Below are 22,623 nucleotides of genomic sequence, written 5' to 3' on the forward strand. Positions count from 1 at the left end.
CCTACCCTGCTTGCTGTCTTCTCTCTCAAAATAATAAACATTAAAAAAAATACAAAGAATATCATTCTTCTATATAAATGATTTGCTCTAATCAATTCTACAGGACATTTTGACACATTTTCCTAGTAAGTTCAACTGCTTTGCAACAGCTTAAATTTAATTCTTCTACTTATCTGTAAAATTAAGTTGTACAGTTTATAATTTTATAATTAAAAACTTAGGTCAATATATAATCTTTAGATTCATTTTAAAAATTAACTTATTATGAGTAGTTATAGAGAAGCTCAAATCTGTCCCTTCACCCAATATACTTTGAGTTGTAAATATCAACATTAATATGGGATGGAAAAACTTATAATTTAAATTATTAAACAAAAGCTACTTTAAAAAACCAAAGCCTCAATTGCTTTCCCAAGTATAATAAAACATTCACTTGTGATACGTTTTACAGTGCAAAAAGATCTGAATTGGTGCTAGTTCGAAATTGCAATATCTGTTCTTGGTTTGGGGCTGATTTGCTCAAAATAAAGTCCAATTCTTTCTATGCCATTATTTTATTTTATAAAAAAATAAGTATTCTTACTTTGATATACTGAAGAGAAATCTAAACATCTACCAAACATTTAAAAAAGGGCTTACCTCAACTTTTTCAATATACATAGCTAGTAAAATAATAATTATAATTGTTTTTTAAAGTTAATTTACCTAAATTTTGGGAAAATATGGCTCTAACTACCTTTTTCCAGTCTTCTGATGGAATATAATCCTCATCTTCTTCAGATTCTTCTTCTATTTCACTATCTAGAATAAATAAGACAATATCCTAAATTGATTGTTTTTCCTGTCCACATCTGCATATCTGTATATTAGTTTTATACCTACCACCAAACATTTAAGTATGCCTAAAAGTACTTGCAGAATAGGGCCAAGATACTTCTAATCAAATAATACCCTATCAGTTTAAAACAGCAAAACAACCCATAAACCTTCTAGGACAATTCCAATCTTAGAAAACTGTATCCTTAGGCAATGATTTCCTACAAAAATATAAGAAAAAAAAATTTAATTAGAGTCAAGATTATCTGTTCCTGAACCCAATTCTGTCTGGTGACAGAACCATACAGAATTATAGGAGCTCAATTTCTTCCCTAATAAAGTGAGAATGTGGACAAAACAAAAACAGTAGTTTCCAATCAGAGCTCCTTGAGATACTGAGAACTTTTCAGCAGCACTTTGTGGGGAGTGTGAAGGGAGGCTATCTATGAAGACCTCCATTCTCCTCAACCTCCATTTTATTGAGAGCAGGCAAGCTGCTGTCTGTTTACATTTTGGAGTAAAAATGTGTTTATATAAAGGGACAGGACATCTAAAAACTATTACATTTTTCAGCATCTTCCCAACTGTAAAATGGCATCATATAAAGTTCAAAAAGGTAAATTACATTCAGAAATTAAATCTTCCTATGGAAAAGCTAAGATAGGCAGTATATATACATAGCTTCCATGCATCACAACTGAAATACCAGATCAGAAGTATGAAATAAATATTATTTTAGGATGCAGTCACTTATATCCCACTTTTATCCAAACTTTGGCAATTTATCTAAGAAAAGGAAAAACACCAGATTTTCCCCAAACTTAAAAACTAACACAATAATTTCAGTAACCAATCTCTTTTTACATTGATACTTTCTTTTCAGTTGGACCAGATCTTTGATCCAAACTCACAATAAAATATTAGCAGCATTACATTCACATCCAAACTAAGTATGTAAAAGGAATCCTTCACATGAAGCAGTAGCCATGTTTAATCAGTTATTACATTACCACACATTTCATGACAGGTGGCTGTTGAGTGTTTTTCTGTCTTTTAAAGCACAGAAATTTAGACCACAAGTTTAAATAACACTAGTGGTTGTCTTTTTCTTATCAAAGAGATTTCATCTACAGTAATGATTCCTGCTTAGGATGAAATACCATGGAGCAAATGAAGCATGCAAATATTCAAGATACATACATTAAATGTTGTCTCGACTACTGGTCTCTCTGACTAGATCACAACTGTAAATTTAAGTAAAATTAAGAGAGTTTTCTCTGTGTATAACATTATCACCTCAAGAGTAAACCACTTCTTTAGAACTGGGAACCACTGATTAGAGAAGGCAATACTTCTGAATACAGCTAAAAAAGGCTAAAAGGCCAAGAAAATAGAAAATGACAGCCGAGGAAAATACAGGAGAAATAAAAAAAAAATGATGACCATGTAACAAACTGAATTCACTGGGGGGGGAGGGGAGGAACACATTCAAAATCAAGTAGTACAGTGATGCAACAATTACTGCAATCTACTCATGGACAACGGGGCCCTAGAACTGCTAAGCTAATAGCCTAGAACAAAACCTATTATCGTTCAGCGAGATTTCAAGAGTAAACAGTAAAAATGATCTAAACAACAGCAACCAATGATACTTACTTGTATCAAAATATTTACATCGACGAGGCCGGATTATTTCCTGGGCATCTTGAGAAGCAACAGATTGTGTCGGGTCATCATTGGAAGACTGAGTTTCATCCTCTTGACCTGATGAGTCCTTTATATTCTCTTCCTGTAGAATAAAAAAAATTAAATTTCCTTAAGACATAAGAAAAACTGTTGCAGATAAAAGATTACAGTATTCCAAATATACCTAGAAGACTAAAATAAATATACTATCTCCACTATGGTATTCTGGGTTGGATCCTGGAACAGAAAATAGGACATTAGTGGAAAAGCTGGCAAAATCCGAATTGTCTACAGTTTAATTAATAGTATAGTACCAGTGTCAATTTCTTACTTTTGATAATATATCATGGTTATATGAGATATAAACAGGGGAAGTCGAGTGAAAACTATATAGGAACTCTCTATACTATCTTTGAGCTTCTCTATAAATCAAATTATTTTAAAACAAAATAAGAAAACTGAATACAAAACTACCAATTAGCCTTTATTACTTGAAAACAGTATTTTTAAGTTAGTACAAATTTACTTACAGGAGACACTGAAAAGAAATGTACAATGACAAATTTACTTACAAGAGACACTGAAAAGAATGACACAGATAAAACTATTACTTCCTCAGGAGTAGATTACAGGTGGCTCCCAGTATTAATAAATTACTGGTGTAGAAGAATAAAGACTACAACCTTAAAAACTTCGGTGTATGACCTTACTTTATTTTCCCCACTACAGCCACTGTTATCATCGTTATCAGCATCTTCATCATCTTCACCTTCTTCTTCCTCTTCCTCCTCCTCCTCATCTTCTTCAGGTAGTCGAATAGTACTATCATAACCATAAAGACTGAGAAGTTCATGAATTGGCATGTCTCCTTCCTAAACAGACCAAATAGAAGTTAATTTCTGAATAAGTGATTATTTCATTTCCCTGTAATTCACAAATCTACAGCCTTAATTCCACACAGAATACTTTTAGATCTGTATCAAGAATACCTAAATCATACAAGGTAAGCCAAAATAATTTTGAAACCTAGGAAAATCCTAGTCTTTCAAGAATTTCTCTAAGAGACTGACCAATTCTAATTGCTAACAATAACACCTTTAAGTATAATAAAAAGTAACATTGGTTTAGAACTGTTCTTCTGTGCAGTCAATTCAATAAATGTACGCTCACAGTTAACACTATGTATAGATGCTCACACTTAAGAGTACCATACATAATTTGGGAGTCCAAAAATAGAATAATTAGAAAAGAGACAATAAATGAAATCAACAAACCACGTAAAGTAGGTGACTCACTCTCCAGCCCAAACACATTAAAAGAAACAGTAATGATAATACAAAGATAATACTGGATTACATTAGCCATACATTCTTTTCTAGGGTTACCTATAATCATATATAAAATTATGTCATGCAATCCTTGCCATCTATTTTACAAAACTGTTACATTATCCCCATCTGAACAGTTGAGACACCGAGGCTGACAGATTAAGCAATTTCCCCCAAAATGATACAGATTACAAAGAGTAGAGCCAGATTTCAAGTCTAATTCCAAAAGTCTATACTCTTCAGGGGTCACTCCCTAATTCCCATAAAAAACATACCTCCTAAGGGTGAAATGAAGAAATAACCATATCCAATGAAATGAAATCAAGTTTTCTATAGAAGGTACTCTAATAATCAGTAATCAAGTGACCTAAAGTATCTGAGAAATAGGAGAACATTTTGACTATAAAAAGAAAATGTAATCCAAATCACCTGAACATATTACACACAGATTCAAGCACACCCTCTTTCTACAACTCCTCCTCTCCCTCCTCCCCTACTTCTCTGAGAAGAATTTAACAGGGAGTTAGAACCTACAAGAAGGGTAATCATGAAACAAAACATGCTTTTTATGTCTCCGAAGTCTTAGAACATTATTCACTGGACAGAAACAAGTCGCCCATGTGTTAATAAATACAATGTTCCAATAGAGATGGGTACATCAGATTGGATGATATAACCTGATGACACTAAGTACTTAGATCATGCATTTAACTCCCATCACTCAGAATCTGTGTGCCGGAAGCAACTAATGCTTATAATTTGAAAAAATGTTCTTATAGAAAGAGGTAGGAAGAAAATGCTTTTTAACACTTGTATTTCATTCTAAATGGATATTTGAGTTATTATATATTAATCTGTGAATCTGTTTCTAAGAGAAATCAATTCTGAGAACCTTGGTGACTTGCAACAGCCACAACCTGAAAAGTAGAACGTAATGGGTAAAGTACTACCACTCCAGCTGAATGACCAGCTGGCACACTTAACTGACATCTCCTACTGTGATTCTCAAAGTGAATAACGCAAACAGTGCTTGATATGTTCAAGCATTTAATCTATGCAGAGATCTGGTCCATGTACCAAGGACTTGGTACAGGACACAGAAATTTGGAATTAGAAAATCAGGATTTAAGAACTAAAACAGAACTTCAAAATCAAGAAAGTAGAATAAGAGAAAGATACAGAAAAGGTTGACTGTATACACAGTAATAACAAACAGCTGCCCTAAAGTGTCTTCTATGTGCGTTTGTGATTAAGTGCTTTGATTCCACTATCTTATTCTCTCTCTCTTCAGAACAAAAGCAGAGGAAGAATATTATGCAATCTCAACAGATCTTTAAAAGTACCAGTGGGAGTGTTTACTACCTTTATTTATAAGTAAAACCAAGCATAAAGAAACCTCAGGCCCTGAGAGACTTTTCTATAATACCTAGACCTAATCCCAGCTCATATTTTCCATAAACTCATTCTGTACCACAAATTAGAGGGTCTGACAATGGTAGTCACTACTATGAACAAGAACCACACCAAAAAAGCTCCAGCCTAAGTCTGCAACTAACATTTACACAGAATTTAAGAACTCGTGAAGAGGCTGTTTCATAACTATCTCATCTTTAAAACTTCCCTAATACAGATTGCTATTACGTCTGATTTTTTAAGTGAGTTAACTAATATTTTGAAAAGAACATACAAAGTAGGTTGGTCATCAATCAAATGTCCTCAGGCTCTCTACCTTTGGTCTTTCATATTCACGGGTAATAGAATCACCTTGAGGGCTTATCAAAACAATGCTGGGCCCCTTCCGAGTTTCTACTATAGTAGGGCAGAGGTGGGGCCTGAGTATCTGCACTTTCTATATGTGTCATGTGACACTGATGCTCTTGGTATGAGATTACCTTGAGAATCATTTATCTTACAGTCTAAGATACCTGCAAAGTTCCTTTCCAATGAGAGGTAATAAAGCTTGATTATTATCTCTAATAAAGCTTATCACTAACATCTTGATATTTAGGTCAGTTATATGTCAAAAGGATAGGTGACATACTAACTGCATGGAATTTTTAAAATCACTATCAGGAATGTGAAATGTTTCATTTCCATGGTTAGGTCAAGAATTTTTCTTCCTAACTAAGCACTTAAGAAGTATGATTCACTTGAGCTCTCTTCCAGCCATCCAAGATGCCAAAAGCCAAGAAGGTGGTCAACCCCTGCTATTTGAGAAAAGGCTCAAGAATTTTGGTACTGGACAGGGTATCTAGCCCTAAAGGAACCCCCATCTGCTTTGTCAAATGGTCCCACTACGTCCGACTGCAGCAGCAAAGGGCTATTCTCTATAAATGTCTGAAAGAGCCTCATGGGGTTAATGAGTTCACCCAGGCCTTGGACCACCAAATAGCTACTTAACTGCTTTAGCTGGCCCACAAACACAGACCAAAGATGAAGAAAGAAGCAGCAGAGACTGTTGGCCCAGGCTGAAAAGAAAGCTGCTGACAAAGGGGATGTCCCCATTAAGAGGATGTCTGTCCTTCCAGCGGGGGTTAAGACTGTCACCACCTTAAAGGAAAACAAGAAGACTACAGCACATGCTGTAGGGATCCCACTGAGCTGGTTGTCTTCCTGGCTGTCCTGTATTGTGAAATTATACTGCATTATCAAGTGGAAGGCCAGACTGGGCCACCTGGTCCACAGAATGACCTGCACCACTGTCACCTTCACGCTTAGGTTAACCTAGAAGACAAAGGAGCTCTGGCTAAGCTGGTGGAAGCTATCAGGACCAACTACCATGACAGAGATGATGAGATCTGCCATCACTGGGGAGGCAACATCCTAGATGCAATGTCAGTGGCTCACACTGCCAAGCTAGAAAAGACAAAAGCTAAACAACTGTCCACCAAGCTGGACTAAATGTATACTGTTGAGTCTTCTGTACATAAAAGCAATAATAAGTTCCCTTAAAAAAAAAAAAAGTGACTCACTTTTCATTTCTCTAAGAAAAATTTAGCAACACTTCTAATACTGACTAAACAGAGAACAGAGCAAAGAGTGGTTGATCACAATACATTTGGAGGAGAGTCGATAGAATATGAAGAAACAGTAACAGAACTGGCAGATAAAGAAAAGTCACTCAAGGGGCGCCTGGGTGGCTCAGTCAGTTGAGCGTCTGACTTTGGCTCAGGTCATTTTCTCACAGTTCATGGGTTCAAGCCCTGCATCGGGCTCTGTGCTGACAGCTAGCTCAGAGCCTGGAGCCTGCTTCGGATTCTGGGTCTCCCTCTCTGTCTGACCCTCCCCTGCTCACGCTGTCTCTCTCTCTCTCTCTCTCAGAGGTAAATAAAACATTAAAAAAAATTAAAAAGTCACTCAAGTCAGAGGAAATACTTACTGCACACGTACAGAAACAAAAATGCACAGGTTACCCTGATTAGAGTAGAAGGCAACTGTAGTAACTAAAATAAGACCTTGTATTTTTACCTACTTTCTCTAGTTTTACTTAGTTTCTAGTAGAAAGTGTTATACTCTACTTTTGACTCCATATTTCAGAGTAACTGTTGAGCAGTGACTGACACTGGAATAGCTTAGGGAAGATAATACACGTAACAAAACGTTCAAGATGGACTTCGGCAGTCAGGGGAAGATTTAGTTTGCCAGAGAGAGCTAGGTTGAAACCCACTGCTATCATTCACGTGTAGTATAATTAGAGCCTAAACTAGTTAAATTAGATGATGTGGTAAAGAAAAAACTCAAGGGACCTTAAAGATATCAACAGGATTTAACCTTTAGTAAAGAGTAATTAAGAGGTCTTGGTGACACTTACACTCAGATACACATTCATATGACTTCTAAAACAGTTCTAAGAAATATTAAAACAAAAAATTGGGAACAATAAAGTTCTAATAAACTTCAAAGTTAATTTTAGGTGGATTCTATCACATGTAATGAAATATCCTTGCCCATTCCACTGAGGAAATGCTTGCTTAATAGTAAACAACAAAAGTATATAGTGGTTTTATGCTTTTGCTTAGGTATCAACTTTTAACATAAACTCTGTCATCTAATATCAAGTTAGTAAGCAACAATCAAGACCTACAGAGGAATACAAGACTGAGTTTGACACTAGTATAAAAGATACCTTACTTGAACTAAGGTATAAAGTGAAGATCTTGCAGCAAACACTGAGCTACAATACTACAGTAAAATCCAAATCAACTTTGCTGAGGAATCCTCAGTTTTAAATTCAAGTAGCATTTATTATGTCCCTACTATGCACTAATGGATGTACACAGCATTTAACAAGTACCCTGTAAAGATAATTTATTGTTGTCTTCCCCACCCCCTCAAATCCTTTCTCTATTTCTATATTCATCTTCTTTTAGGAATGTTTCTTCCTTCATTCCAAGCATGTATTTTGATTGAGAGCTCACCTTCTGGACTATATAGCATCAGATCCAATTGGAATCACTGCATTTCCTGGCCATAAGTTTGGAATGGGCATGCGACCCATGCCTGGCCATAGTTTGTTTCCAGATTTGTACCAACAGCAGCTAAAAAAACACAGAGTATCTTAAGCAGTACATCTTGGAGACCTGGAAACTGACAGCATATAAAGAAAATTGGTCTGAAAAAGGATGCCACCATGTAGAACAGCAGAAACAAACTACCTTCTGGTGGCACTTGTGTCCTTAAGAACTAGATATCTCCCCACCCTTATTAAAATTACATGAGCCTTAAATTCCTCACTTTGTCTAAGTAAGTTCAAAATGGATTTCAATTATTTGCCTCCAAATATACTGATATAAACAGTAATGATATCCTATAAAACAAATGTCCCTTGTCATTTGCCTCTGAAAAAAGACTAAAAGCTGAATAAAATGTGGCTGACTCAGTACATTATTATACTGGGCCCTGCCTATATATATCACCTGTTCCAGATAATCTCTCACTAACTTACACTGTCAAAGTCTGTGTTCTATAAGGTACTAATAAGGGACTTTCCTCAAGTTAAACTGAAACACCACAATAAAGTAGTACTGTCTTATGATCATTCATACAAGTGTAGTATATAAATACAGAATAAAAAAAACAAAATGAAAAAAATTATGGGTTAAGTAGAGTGGAATTTCATAGTTTGGGGGTTACAAGTATCTTTGAGAATTTTATGAATGATAATAACTACTAAGATTTATTGAGTGATTATCACATAGGGCACTAGGTTAAATGTTTTATGTATATCATCCTTGTAGTAACACTGACGCTTAACGATTCTAAGTAACTTGTCTGAAGTCACACATTTGCAGTAGAGTTCTGAACCAGGTAGTCTGAATAAATGTTTCACAGGACCTTTACATATACATGCACATACATTGCCTTCCTCAAAACCTGGAGAAATATAAGGAATAAAACATATAAGGAAGGGGTGCCTGGGTGGTTCAGTTGGCTAAGTGTCTGACTTTTGACTCCGGCTCAGGTCATGACCTCACAGTTCATGGGATTGAACCCCTTGATGGGTTCTGCACTGACAGAGTGGAGCCTGCTTGAGATTCTTTCTTTCTGCACCTCCCTTGCTTGGATTGCATAGTGCACGTGCATGCACACGCTTGCTCTCCGTAAATAAATGAAATTTATGGAAGATATGAACACAACACAAAATGAATAAAAATACAGGACCATGGACTATACTTGCATACTGTGCTTTAAGAAATAAGCTAAGCACTGTAACAAAAAGAAAAGCAATTATGTCTTTATAACCTAAAGGGAAGCTAGCTGGAGGTAAAAAGAACAGATGTTTCAAAAGACATTTTATATGAATTAAATCTGCCATTTAACTTCAAAACAATAAAGTTACCAAATAACTACAGCACTATATTAAGGTTAGAGTGGTGTCCATCTGCTGGCCATAGGGGAGTGGGTCCCTCGCAGCTTCGTATCAGGTTAGTCTTTTAGAAATGACTGCACAGGACAGCAGATACTGGCTATTCAAGGGTCTTTTGGTGGATGGACACAGTACTCTTCTTATACCTTGTACCACAACAACCAATTTAACAGTAAATGCTACTAAAGGAAGAGGGGAGGGAGGAGGAGAGAGACTGATTTCCAGCTAGGATGGCTTAAGAGACTACACATCCAGACTGGGCTAGAGAAACCATTCCTAAGGTAACCAACCTCTTGGGGTTGTTGGGGCTTCACCATAAGAAAAACTATAAAGGGATGCAGGCAGTGTTCTTTATAACCCCCACACCAGGGTTTCTTTTCATTCTATATAATTCCTGTCATGTGTATACTTAAAAAAACACTCTCACATTTTAATCTTTATTTTCTAGTTCTGGAGATTCTCCAGATGGTATGTGTCTAGCACTTCAAAGTGAGTATTAAGTATAATATTGTTATAATGTGATTTTTTAAAAAAATACAGATAAATACATAAAGATATAGCTGATCCTGATCCCTCTTCTCCCAAACAGACTGCTACAATTGTGCCATTCAAAACCAGACTGAATTTTAAGCGTACATTTGAAAAACAGAGTTAAGCCAACCTGCATATTGCTACTCGTAGCAAACAAAAGTATATTCACTACAGGAATGATTCTGATACCCCTTCTAAGATCACCACAATAAATTCTAACCTCTATATCTAATTCTATTTAAATATTCAAATGCTAAACTTATGTAAGTTTTGTGCTAAGACTCATCCTGCACTGAACTGTACTGAAATGACACAACAAACATCAAAGCTTCTACAATAAGCTACTTCTCACTTAAAACTTTAGGTGTCAAACTGCATAAACTTAGAACTACACCCCATGCAGTTATTTACAACTCCTGAATAAATCACCAGTCAGAATTCTGTCAAAACTACATCAAAAGTCCATTCCATATAACCAACATGCCAGGTAAAAAATCACCTAACTGATTCTTGACAGAACTGTAATGTTTCATTTGTATAAAAGAAAATCAGTAATCATTGAGAAAATCTGGCTCATTTCTTAAATAAAAACAAAACCCAATTTGGTTTGGTTCATACCTAAAGTTTATAACTTTAAGAAACACAACACACTGGCTCTAAACTAGCTTAGCTGCAGGTTACAGATGAAAGCATTGGTGATTATGCACAACTTAAACCTAAGTCTTAATTATTTTGGGGAAAGAAGCATTTGAAAAGGTCTACAACTATCTGCTTGAAGAGAATGATAAAAGATTGGTTCCCCTATCTTTTTTTCGTTTTTATATCCTCTATGAATAATTCTATTTTAAATTCTTTTTCCTAAGGAAGGGTCACCTGAAAACAAATGTGAAGAGGCTGTAAAAGACCAGAGGAGAAATAATAAAGGATAAATAGGAAACAACAACATGCCCAAAATTTTAGCAAAGCCATTAGCAATTTTGTGCTAATTAAATGTAATAGCCTATTTTCAGAAACAGGACAAAAAAAGAATAATCATTCTACCACACAACCTGTACTGATTATCTCCTCCTGAGTGACTACTTACTCAGTTATTTGAGCAATGTAGAGTGTGAGAAAATGGAATATATAAGATTTTCCCCCTTTCAGTGTCATCCCACGGATGTGTTATGCAGAAATGAAAATACATCTAAAGAGATAGAAGTTTCTGTGAAATATAGGCAAATAACTGCCTTCCATTTAATAAATATATGAAGTGACTGTGTTTGATTACTAAATCAACCGTTTCCTCTGATGTTCGCTATATAGGTCCTGAGTCACTCAAACAAACTATAATGGTCTCCTGAATGACTTCCCAGTCTCTTGTAAAGAACAGTTTTGACTCCAGGCTCTTCATGTGCTTTTTAACCCTTTCTTGAAAAGCTTTTATAACAACTATACATCACTGTCACTAAGACAAATTCTGTTTTCTGGCTTAAAATAATAAAATATTGAACTGCTTAGGCACTGTGGACTAAGCTAGCTTTAATTACTAAAAGATCCAAAAAGGGGCCATCTGACAAGATTTGACTAGATAGTAAAAGGATTCCTTTTCTAGTTCCTTAAATGTACAATATAAAAACTAAAATTTGGAAACACACTATTACTATAAAAGTACAAGAATTCATTTTTCCACAATATTATGTGAAGGCTGATACTACATTTTTCTTATTTTGTATGTTCTTTTTGTCATGGATTACAGATCATATACACAATACATTTTAATAAGAGCATACCAGAGTGATTTATCCTTTCATTCTATAAGTTTGACCACTCTTGCTAAGTATCAGGAAATACACTGGTGAATAAAACACTGTCACTCCTCTCATGGAACTAAAGGAGGATACAGACAATCAGACAAACATATAATTACAAACTGTGTTAGTTATAAAGAAAGCATTGAATGGGGTATAGTAGATAAAAAGAAGCTAACTGGGGATAGGTAAGGTCATTCTGAGGAGGCAACATTAAGCCCAGATTTAAGGGGATAAGGAACCAGCTTCAGAAAGCACATATGGAGGAGTAGGAAAGGGTTGAAAGGCCTTGAAGCAAGAAGAAACAGCGTATCTAAGAACAGAAGCAGCTGATGTGGCTATGTAATAGCATGACAGGGGCCTTGCTGGCCAGGTCAAGGAATTTGGATTTTTTTCCCATGTTAACAGAAGGCCACTGAAAGATTATAATAAAAGCCTGACACAAATGCATTTATATTTCGAAAATACCAACATGGCTATTATAGAAATATATTGGAGGGAAGAATGGTAAAAGAGGAAATGGAAAATCCAGTTAGGAAGCCATAACAGGCTAGGCTAGAAATGACCATGACCTGGGCTAGAGAGTGGCAGCAGAGACAGAACAACAGTCAGATAAGAGGTATCTTTGTGGAAAGAAATGAGAGGCTTATTCAGGATGGAGCACTGGAATGAAGGAAGAGAAATTCCTGATTTCTGATTTAGGCAATAAGGTAAAAGAGTGCCATTTTTTATTCCATTGAAGACAGGGAAGGAACAGATGGAGGAAGTAGATCAATCAACAGTTCTGTTTGGACACTTAAAATTTAAAGATGTCTACAGAGATATCCAAGCAGAAATGTCAAGAAGGGGGTTAAATAAAATTACTGACAGGGAACAGATTAATGCTAGAAAAATAAATAATACTGACACCATGGGAATGGATTAGAATACATCACCTAATTTAGTAATTTCCAAATTTCGTGTATACACCCCACAAAGATTCCAGTTATATGCCTGGGGAGAGGTATAGAAATCTGCATTTCTTAAGTCCATGAGCAATTCTGAAGCAGGTGACCCTCATACTACATTCTGAAGAGCACTGATTTATAGACAGAAGTTCAGAACTGAGAATTAGGAAATTCTAAATTTAATCCTTTGATGAAGGAAAATGAGTCTGTAAAGAATACTGAATAGAAACAAATAAGAAAAACTGGACAGTAGGATACCCAGAATTCAAGTAAAAGAGAGCAGTAACTGTTGAATATGGTTGAGAATAGAGAAAAATGATGAATAGAATAGTAAGATCATTAGTCATCTTGATAGAAGGGACAGAAACTATCCAGAGTACTTTACAGAATAAACGGGAAATGAGAAACATGATGAAATTCTGACTTGGAATGCCTGGGTAGCTCAGTCAGTTAAGCATCTGACTTCGGCTCAGGTCAGAATCTCATGGTTTTGTGGGTTCAAGCCCCACATTGGGCTCTGTGCTGACAGCTCAGAGTCTGGAGCCTGCTTCAGATTGTCTTCCTCTCTCTCTGCCCCTCCCCTGCTCACACTCTGTCTCTTTCTGTTTCTCAAAAATAATACAAAAGTGTTAAAAATTTAAAGAAAAAAAAAGAAATTTTGGCTCTGAAAGGGTACAAGTAAAAGGTCAATAACTGAGGGATGACAGAGGTATGTAAGAAGAAATTCAGCATATTTTTATAGCCTATTTTTGACCAGATATTCGTGACGTTTTTACCGAAATAACTATTTTAATTCTATTCCACATAATAGTTATTTTTTTAAATGCCTTTCATTTCAAACGATAAATATGCCACCTACAACCACATAGAATTTTTCACTATCAATTATATATAACACCAATCTTCCCCAAAAACAAGGTAGAGAATGAAAATTTCAAATTTCTCGACGCAAAAAAAGCCATTAACTATTTCATACTCTAGCTCTTACTGTTATTTACCCTTGCAAGATCCTCTATTTCAGAACTGAAGTTTGTTTCTCCTTCCATCATTTCTTCCTCTTCTAATGTTCGTTCATCATCAAAATCATGAACCAGCATGTCAGCTGATGGATCAAATTCATGGTCATCTGATGTTGCTGAACCTCCTGTAAAGAATATTTTAAAAAGTTTGGTAAAACAAATTAAGTGTTATCTCATTAATATTAATTTAAGGTATATGTATTTGAAGTTGGATACAGGTCAAACAAAAGTATCAGGGAAAAGTTATGCACATCGAGTATTATTTGTTTTCTAAAATTCTTGCCTTTACTCATCACTGTGTCCCTGAAAAATCTCTTCTCTAAGTAATTATGTTTTTGTCCTGTTTCACCTCTATATATTCAGTTAAAACTGCAACTGGTAGGGGTGAGGGAAGTATAGCTTTTGAAAAAAATGTGTGCAGCCCTTAAAGAGAGTCCTATCATATTCTAAACACAAAATTTCAGTTGTAAATAATGGATCACATCAACTAAGAATGATAATTCATGTGGGAAATATCACAATTCTTAATCATTTGATGGATATTTAATAGACCCAATGAGTATGAGTCCTTATGGCCCATGAGAATACAGTCATGTGAGATATACAGTCATCTGCATACACAGTCTAATGAAAATACAGCTGCACTCAAATATTATTCTATTAGCACTTCCACAGAAATATATTAAAATATAGGTAGCTGTCCTTAATTTAGTTGATTTTGGTCTGAAATAATTCAGATAGAGAATATAAAAGCAAAATTTATTAAAACTGTATACAGAACTCTTACCAACTCATTGAAAATAATCTAATAGCTAACTGATGTGTAAGCTAGTCTATTTTTATCCTGCTGGCTAGGGAATAGTCCTGTACTCAATAGTGTCAAGCCTGTAAATGCAGATTGCAAATGCTCAGCATATACATTCTATAAACTATCTCCACATTTGGCTATCTCCACATTTGCAATATGCAAACTTAAGTTTGCAAATGCAATTTTATACAAATAAACAAGTTATTTAACATTTAAAAAATCAGTCAGCAATTTCTTTTATCAACTTAAACTGTTAAAAATTTATTAATAAATTTTATTGTTTGTTAAATAATATATAAAAATTATTATTAATCTATTAATAATAAAGGTTAAAACCATTAACCAGTAATATATTACATCGGTATGCTCTTCCTTCAGTCCAGTAAGAGAACCAATAAGTAAAACAGAGCATTAGAGGTTGACTTCTTGAACACCAGACTATTAGGGACAAGGGGATGCTCAAGGTTCAGGGTTCTTGTCATCTCCCTCATTTTTCAGTGTAAATGTCATTTTCTGAGTGCTTACTGTGTGCCAAATACTATGGCTCAAGCACTTCACCTACATTATATCTCATTTAATCTTCAAACAAAAATTTGATAAAACCAAAACTTGAGGTTTGGAGAGTTTAAGAAGCATGTTTAAACTCCTAGAGTCAGTAGGTGGCAACAATGGAATTTGAATCCTGGGTCTGCTAATTCCAATGCCTGTGCTTTTACTGTGCTCTAAGCCTCCTGCAAGCCACAGCCTCAGAGACATTGGGTATCTTGCCTCAAATAATACTTGAAGAGAACCTATTTTTACTAAGATGAGTGAACTGCAAGCCAGGTCAGGTGGTGAAGCACTTAGAAGTCATTCTGTTCTTTAAGGTGCATATTACTGATATTAAATATAAAATAACTAATACATTATTTCTAAATCAGCAATCGCTTTATCGTACAGATAACTACCAGTTTTAGAATGATTTACAAAATAAAAATATTTAGAAAAGTGTATTAATTTCTTCCGATAATTAAGAAAAGGACGGCATATTTTTAATAAAGCATCTTGGTACTGGCTGAGGGACTAGCCACAAAAGTTCCATAACAGAACAGTTCGAGAACCACTAATTTAGTTGTAGCTTTTCTGTCCCAATCATTATTTCTTCTTTTTGAGTTTTTAATGAAAAATGTTCCCAAAACTTTCAGTTCACCCAGCAATCTTCTAGGACATTTAATCAATAATCATGTTTTCCTACAAATGATGCTGTACTTTTCTTCTTTGTAGGCAGGAAGATCACAGAATGACCTCACACCACAACTCTGTATACTGTTATCCTAATTCCTATTGAATGCAAATATTGTAAAAAATAATTATGCTTAATTCCTAACTACTTATACTTTTTTACCAACTAAAACAAAAACAAAACAAGCTCACGAGTACACAGCACCAAGTTATGAGTGTTATACTACTTACCTGAGTGCTCCCATTTTTTGTTATTATTTGCAAAGCCATTTATATTTTAAAGCCTTGCCACTTCAAGACTTGAAGCTTTAAAGCCCTCTCACTACAAGAAATAACAAAGTGCGGGTGAACCTTTTCTTCCTTCTCACTCCAATCCTCACCACATATATGCCACACTGTTTTCTAACTTTCACTTCTTGTCTTGCCTTTATCGGACTTCTTGGTTTTACTTGACTTATTTTTGCCCTATTGAGAACAATTAACCATTTTCCTTTTTGTTAATTACTAGGCCAACGTTATTAGGCCGTCTCCTAGAGGTAAAAATCCCCAAAATAAATTATTAGGGACAGGGAGTCTGGTGCTTTGTGTAAATACATATTTTGCTTCAGAGTTAAGGCAAGTATCAGCTTGGTAATAAAATTGTACCCTATTACAAAATTACTAAGGTATCTTACATCTTTTAAAAAATTTCAAGATGAATTAAATTTAATATATATTAATTAATATAAACATAATTAATTAATATAAATGTACATTCATTTAATCACTTTATTTCTTCCCCTTCCCTAAATCCCTACCTCTAATGACTACTATTCTTACAGGTAAAGCCCTGTATTTTACCTCCACAGATCTATACCGGGAAAGTCCATAGACAAACTACTGAGCCTGGGTCATATGACTCTTATTACTAACATCAATTCCAAAGTACAGATGTTACAAAGGGCCCAGCCTTTTACTAGTGGACCAAAATTTTTTTTACGTGAAGCCTCTATTCCTAATTTTTCCCACCAACTTTTGTTAACTGTCCATAGTTAGTATTGTAAGAACAATAAATATTCCCTTGGGCAGAAACCTGATATTACAAACACTATCTACTTCAAAAGATCTTCCTTAGTCCAAAAACAAAACAAAACAAAAAAATCAATTTATCTGTATAGTCATTCAGCAAGCAGTAAAGGCCACCAAAGACATTTGTATTCTTTAAGCTCCACTATTCTTCCAGTTCAGCCTAGACCAATTCAAATGCAATGGAAACTGAGAAAGCCATTTATTAGTATCACTTTTGAAGTAATTACTTTTTTTGAGCCTATGTATTACCTGATAAATTTCTCAAAACTCATTGAAAAATATCTAAAACAGTCTATCTGCAATGTGACATTAACAAAAACAACTACAGCCCACTTTTTCGATGAAAAAGATGTCTGTGTTTGAAAGAAAAAAAAATATTGGGTATAATTCCATGTCCTAAAAAGGAAACAATAATCTGCTATTTATCTGAGATCAGATTACTTCCAACCTCAACCGTCCAGAACATATTTATAAACTAAGAAGTTAAAAAACTTGAGTTTTAGAAATGTCACAATGCCTAATACACTTTACTTCAAGACTATAGAAAGTGTAAGATATTTGCAGCTGAAATAAAAATGACAAAACTCAAAGTCAATTGAGCACCTAGTCATTTAGAAGAGATCTGGAGGTATCCTAATTCAACTCTTACTTGATAAATTGTACTACAGAGAGTACAACTATTTGTGTTCATATTAAGAGCCCTAAACCATTAAAAAAGGCATATATTAATAAGCATTATTACAAACATTCCTTCTAAAACTTACAACACAGAAAGACTGCTTTAATAATCTGGAAAATTCAGTAATGTGTCATATCTAAATATTCAAAATATATGAGATGTTTTCAAATAAAACAGAGCTCCCTTTATGAGTCTTCAGCTGTATCATACCGTTCTTTACATGTACTCCATTGTAGAAGGCAGTCCTCTCTCTTGGTGAAGTCCCTGGACATGGAGGCAAAGACTGGGCTCTTTCCTGACTGCTATGCTATTTAGTTCCAACTAACTGTTGCTCTAAAGGAATGCTGTAGTGGTTCAGTGGTGCCAGAACCTCTGACTCATCATGAGAAACCTAAATTCAGGTTTTATATAAAATATTTTAAGTTTTAAGATCACTACACTGGCCAAACAAAAAAACATCTGTGGCCCAGATATGGGTCAAAGATCACGTTTGTGGGAGTGCCTGGGTGGCTCAATCGGTTAAGCGTCCGACTTTGGCTCAAGCACAATCTCACCATTCTGGAGTTTGAGCCCATGTCAGGGTCTGTGCTGATGGCTCTGACAGAGGCTGGAGCCTGTTTCAGATTCTGTGTCTGCTTCTCTCCCTACCCCTTCCCTGCTCATACTCTGTCTCTCTTTCTCTCAAAAATAAACAAACATTAGAAAGAAATTTAAAAGATCACTTTTGCAAACCCTAAGGAAAAAAATGAACCTATACTATATTTGGAAGAGAATATGGAACACCAAAACTATATGGTCTGAGGGTAAAATTTGATCCTACTCAAATCTAAACATAACCTCCTTAATTTACAACACTGAATATTCATTTTTGAATGTTCTGCTTATATTATTTTTTCTCTCTCACTAAATGCATTTTTTTCTCACACACTTTGAGCTTCTTATACAAGTAAATATTTCTAAGTTAGTGACTCCTTTTGAAAAAACACATGTTATATACTTGAAATCAAATACCAATTAAAACCTGTAAGAAATACACACAGTAATTCATTAAAAAAAGTGAACCCACAAGTAGTCAGGAGGTTGAACTCACAGTAGCCTCACCTGTACTTTCATGGGCAGTCAAATATTTCATCCATTTCTTTTTCCCCAGAGAAAAGAAGCAGTCAGAAGAAAAGCAAGTCAGATGATAGTCTAACTCCTCTATACTTTTTATAATAGGACAAATGTTAGTCAGACAGAAATTATAGAAAACACAGAAAATACTTACCTGGACTTGAAGACTCAACAGATGGCTGAGGAGGGGGAGAAAAGAAGAAAAATTAGCATCTTTGTATAATAAATCTTTACAGGAATTATTCAAGGGCTAGTTTGACACCAAAAATCACAGTAAGTTTTTATGTCTGAATTACCTAAGACAAACTAAAACCTTCCCTATAATCCTTTGTCTGACATTATGTTTATTTAAACACAAATTTCAAACACTCCTGAATCTAGAAACGAAGACATAAGAAATTGATTCAGATTTTAAAGGCAAATATGGGTCTCAGAACTAATGCAGCTTAAAAGATCTGATTTTAGATCTTAGAACTTTCTGAAATATTCTCTCTTATCAATACAGGGGATATTACACAAAAGTTTCACTATCAAGCTGGTCTCTGGCTTAAAATTTGTGAAAGAAGGGAGGCGAAAACACCTTAAGACAATATTTTAAATAAAAATTATGTCGTAGGAAAGTAGAAGGAACAAAATAAAATGCTATTAAGCACCAAATAGTACATTAGGTTAACTTTACAAACATTTTTAAATTATCACAGAATTAGTAACCTTCAAGCTAAAGTCTAGAGAGGTTAAGTTCTCTGATGGAAAAAATCACAAACATCCTCAATTATAATGCTGCTTCTACTGTAGCATTCTACCCCTCATAAATTTAACTAGAAGCATTCAGAAAATTTAAAGATAAAAATTTTAGCAACTTATTTTGGTAATATGACCACTTGACAGTTTAAGGCTATTATTTTATCTAAATTCAGTTAATTCACAATTACAAACAAGTCATCTATAAACTTCTATAAATATGTAACAAAAACTCAAGATGCTTCAAATGACATATGCTTTATAGTTAAAACCTTTTCTATTCATTCAGAGCTACTTCATGCCCATTAGAAGTCAGAGACGCTAAGCCCAAAATTATTAGCAAAGAGTGAGTTATTCTAGCACAGACAGTCCCTGACAATTAGGGCTCAACTTAAGAGTTTTCAACTTTATGATACTGCAAAAGCAATACCTGTTTAGTAGAAACTGAAGTTTGAATTTTGATCTTTTCCTGGGCTAGCAACATGTGGTATGATACTATCTTGTGATACTGGGCAGTGGCAGCGAGTTGCAGCTCCCAGTCAGGCATGCGATCACAAGGGCAAACAACCAATACACTTATAACCATTGTGTACTCATAAAACCTTTCTGTTGTTCACTTTCAGACCAGTATTCAGAAAAGTACATAAGACATTCAACACTTGGTTATAAAACAGGTTTTACGTTAGAGGATTCTGCCCAACTGTAGGCTAATGTAAGTGTTCTAAGCATGTCTGAGGTAAGCTATGATGTTCATTCAGTAGGTTAGGTATATTAATGCACTTCTGACTTAATGATATTTTAAACTTATGATAGGTTTATCAGGATATATATAACCCAACCATAAGGAAGATCTCTATTTTCCTTCTTTCTTTTAAGTAATAGGAAGAGAGCCATGAACAAAATAAAATGAGGAAAGTGCCCAATTTTTCAAAAGCTAGGCAACTAACACAAATTTCTTATAAGGTGTTAAAATTCTATTTTGAAAACTGCCCACAGTATGCTATTGTATTAAGTATGACATTCTCAATTGTACATGGTGACTTAGGTTCTTTTGAAGCACACTTTCCAAGGGTCCTATTTCTTTTCCCTTTTAATTCGTAGATGGCTCTTGACTATAACATCAACTTATTTTACAGAAGACAGACAGTATTCAGTATTATATTTTCAAACGTCACACCACTATCTTTACTTAAAAGTTACTCTAGACTCAAAACAGTGCTACTTTTTAATTCCATTCCTCTAACAGGAAGCTGAACAGCAGGGTGATGGAGTAATGTAACGATAAAAAGGGTTTCTAGCTTGCTAACATCTTATGGGCAGAGTAACACACTTCTAGCTCAAAATGGATATAACCACCACACAAATTATTACACAGCAAATGAGTATTTTAAAATATTAATCCACTTTTATGTCATGCAAAGCTACAGCAGCGATGACTATCTTTATCTGGTCCCATGCCCCCCACTCACAAAGCAGCCTCGCAGTGCTGTTTTTCCTTTTTATCAAACTTCTGAAATGATTTGCAGAGCATAAACAAGAAAATCAGCATTTCTTTCAAATTAGAAGCCTAAGAGAAATGGCTCTTTGAACACTCCAATAATTATTCCATCTAACAGTCTTCTGACAAAAAGGGGTTTCTGATTAAAAATGGTATTCTTCTGAAGAATAAAAGGTACATTTTCACTGATGTTAGATACTGGCAACAACAAAGATCCTGAATTGTGAATGGCGCTGCAGTTTTTAAAAGGTCTCAAAGAGCACTAACTGCCAATACCATACTGATTGTTGTTTTACTGCTAAAGTTATCTATCACTTTAAAGTTCTGAAAAAGGTCCCAACTATTTTCCGTTAATTAAGATACCAAATATTTGGAGGACTGGTATCATCTGTACATTTAGCTGGCAAAAAGGAGAATACTCAGTATTCAATGATAGTATTAATGATAATTTTACGTTAGAAATAGTGGAATGTTTCAAGAAGTGTAATTTGACTGATGTGTTACCTAGATTAGGATAAAGAAGGGGAAGTAATGATGATTTGCCTCTAGACATATATTTTAGTATTCTATGTTCAAAATAGAATTCCACTGTTTCAGTTTGGGATGGGTGAGAGTAAGATTTGTTTCTTGAAAGTTTATCATATTCAATTAATTTAAAAACTGACATTCTGGAAAACTGGCATTCAAAAAGTTTGTATTGTAAGCACTACTTTTGCCCCAACTGCAGACAAAACAATTACTTTTCAAAATAAGAGTTCAGTCTCATAGTACAGAAAATATACATACAGAATACGAGCATTTTTTAGGTATTTAGAAGAAGAGCAGAACCAGCTTACATTTATATAGTACTACATATTTTCAAATGCATAAAGTTACTTGATCATAACTATTCCAGGCAATAACACCTACTCTGCCAACGTCATTTTATAGATTAGCAAACCCAGGATAGAAAGTGACTTGATCGAGCCTCCATGGTAAATAGTGAAGATGAAACTGAAGTCTAGGACCTGAATTCTTCTATACCTTCTAAGTGACCAACTATATTAAATTTTTTTTCTCTTTACCACTCTCCTTCTTTCCCCTTTCTTCTTCTTTTTTAAATGGTTTTCATCTGTTCAAAGCATGTTTAAAATGTGGCTGCAAGTTATCACTTTTCATGTCAGACTATCATCTATGTCTATTTAGGAACTGGTATCTTAACAGTATCTTCTAGGAAAACCTGCAACATCTACCATTAATGATGCACAAATTAGTACCTGTTTAAAACGAGCTGTTAAATAGGTATTCATTTGTAACTATACCTATTTTTAGAAAAAACACAAACTAGAAAATGCAAACAGTAAAGATTTTTCATTAGAAATTAAAAATGTATTTAAAATGCACTCATACATTATTGGTAGAAAAATACAAATTGGTTTAACTCTTCTAGTGACCATTTTGCTAATATGAAATTACCCTAAATGATGTGCCTAAGAAAGCATATCAAGATATATGTTTAACAGTCATTACCAT

General features: G+C 34.6%; 1 protein-coding gene across 12 annotated transcripts in view; it reads right to left on the reverse strand.

Moving 5' to 3' along the window:
- Window positions 1-22,623, reverse strand: part of MIER1 (MIER1 transcriptional regulator) — a 59,426-nt gene that overhangs the window by 25,376 nt on the left and 11,427 nt on the right. For 10 of the 12 annotated variants that reach the window (XM_077776305.1, XM_077776298.1, XM_077776300.1 and 7 more), the window contains 5 exons: window positions 19,027-19,051; window positions 13,963-14,108; window positions 3,213-3,374; window positions 2,473-2,605; window positions 737-801 (listed from right to left, as the gene is read on the reverse strand). In XM_077776305.1, the coding sequence (XP_077632431.1) occupies window positions 737-801; window positions 2,473-2,605; window positions 3,213-3,374; window positions 13,963-14,108; window positions 19,027-19,051 (531 nt within the window). Of the gene's footprint in view, window positions 1-736; window positions 802-2,472; window positions 2,606-3,212; window positions 3,375-13,962; window positions 14,109-18,860; window positions 18,898-19,026; window positions 19,052-20,043; window positions 20,112-22,623 lie in introns of those variants that run through there. The other 2 variants (XM_077776309.1, XM_077776299.1) reach the window with 2 other exon arrangements.

This window comes from Crocuta crocuta, unplaced genomic scaffold, assembly GCF_008692635.1.
Source record: "Crocuta crocuta isolate KB4526 unplaced genomic scaffold, BGI_CrCroc_1.0 scaffold17, whole genome shotgun sequence".
Classification (NCBI taxonomy): domain Eukaryota; kingdom Metazoa; phylum Chordata; class Mammalia; order Carnivora; family Hyaenidae; genus Crocuta; species Crocuta crocuta.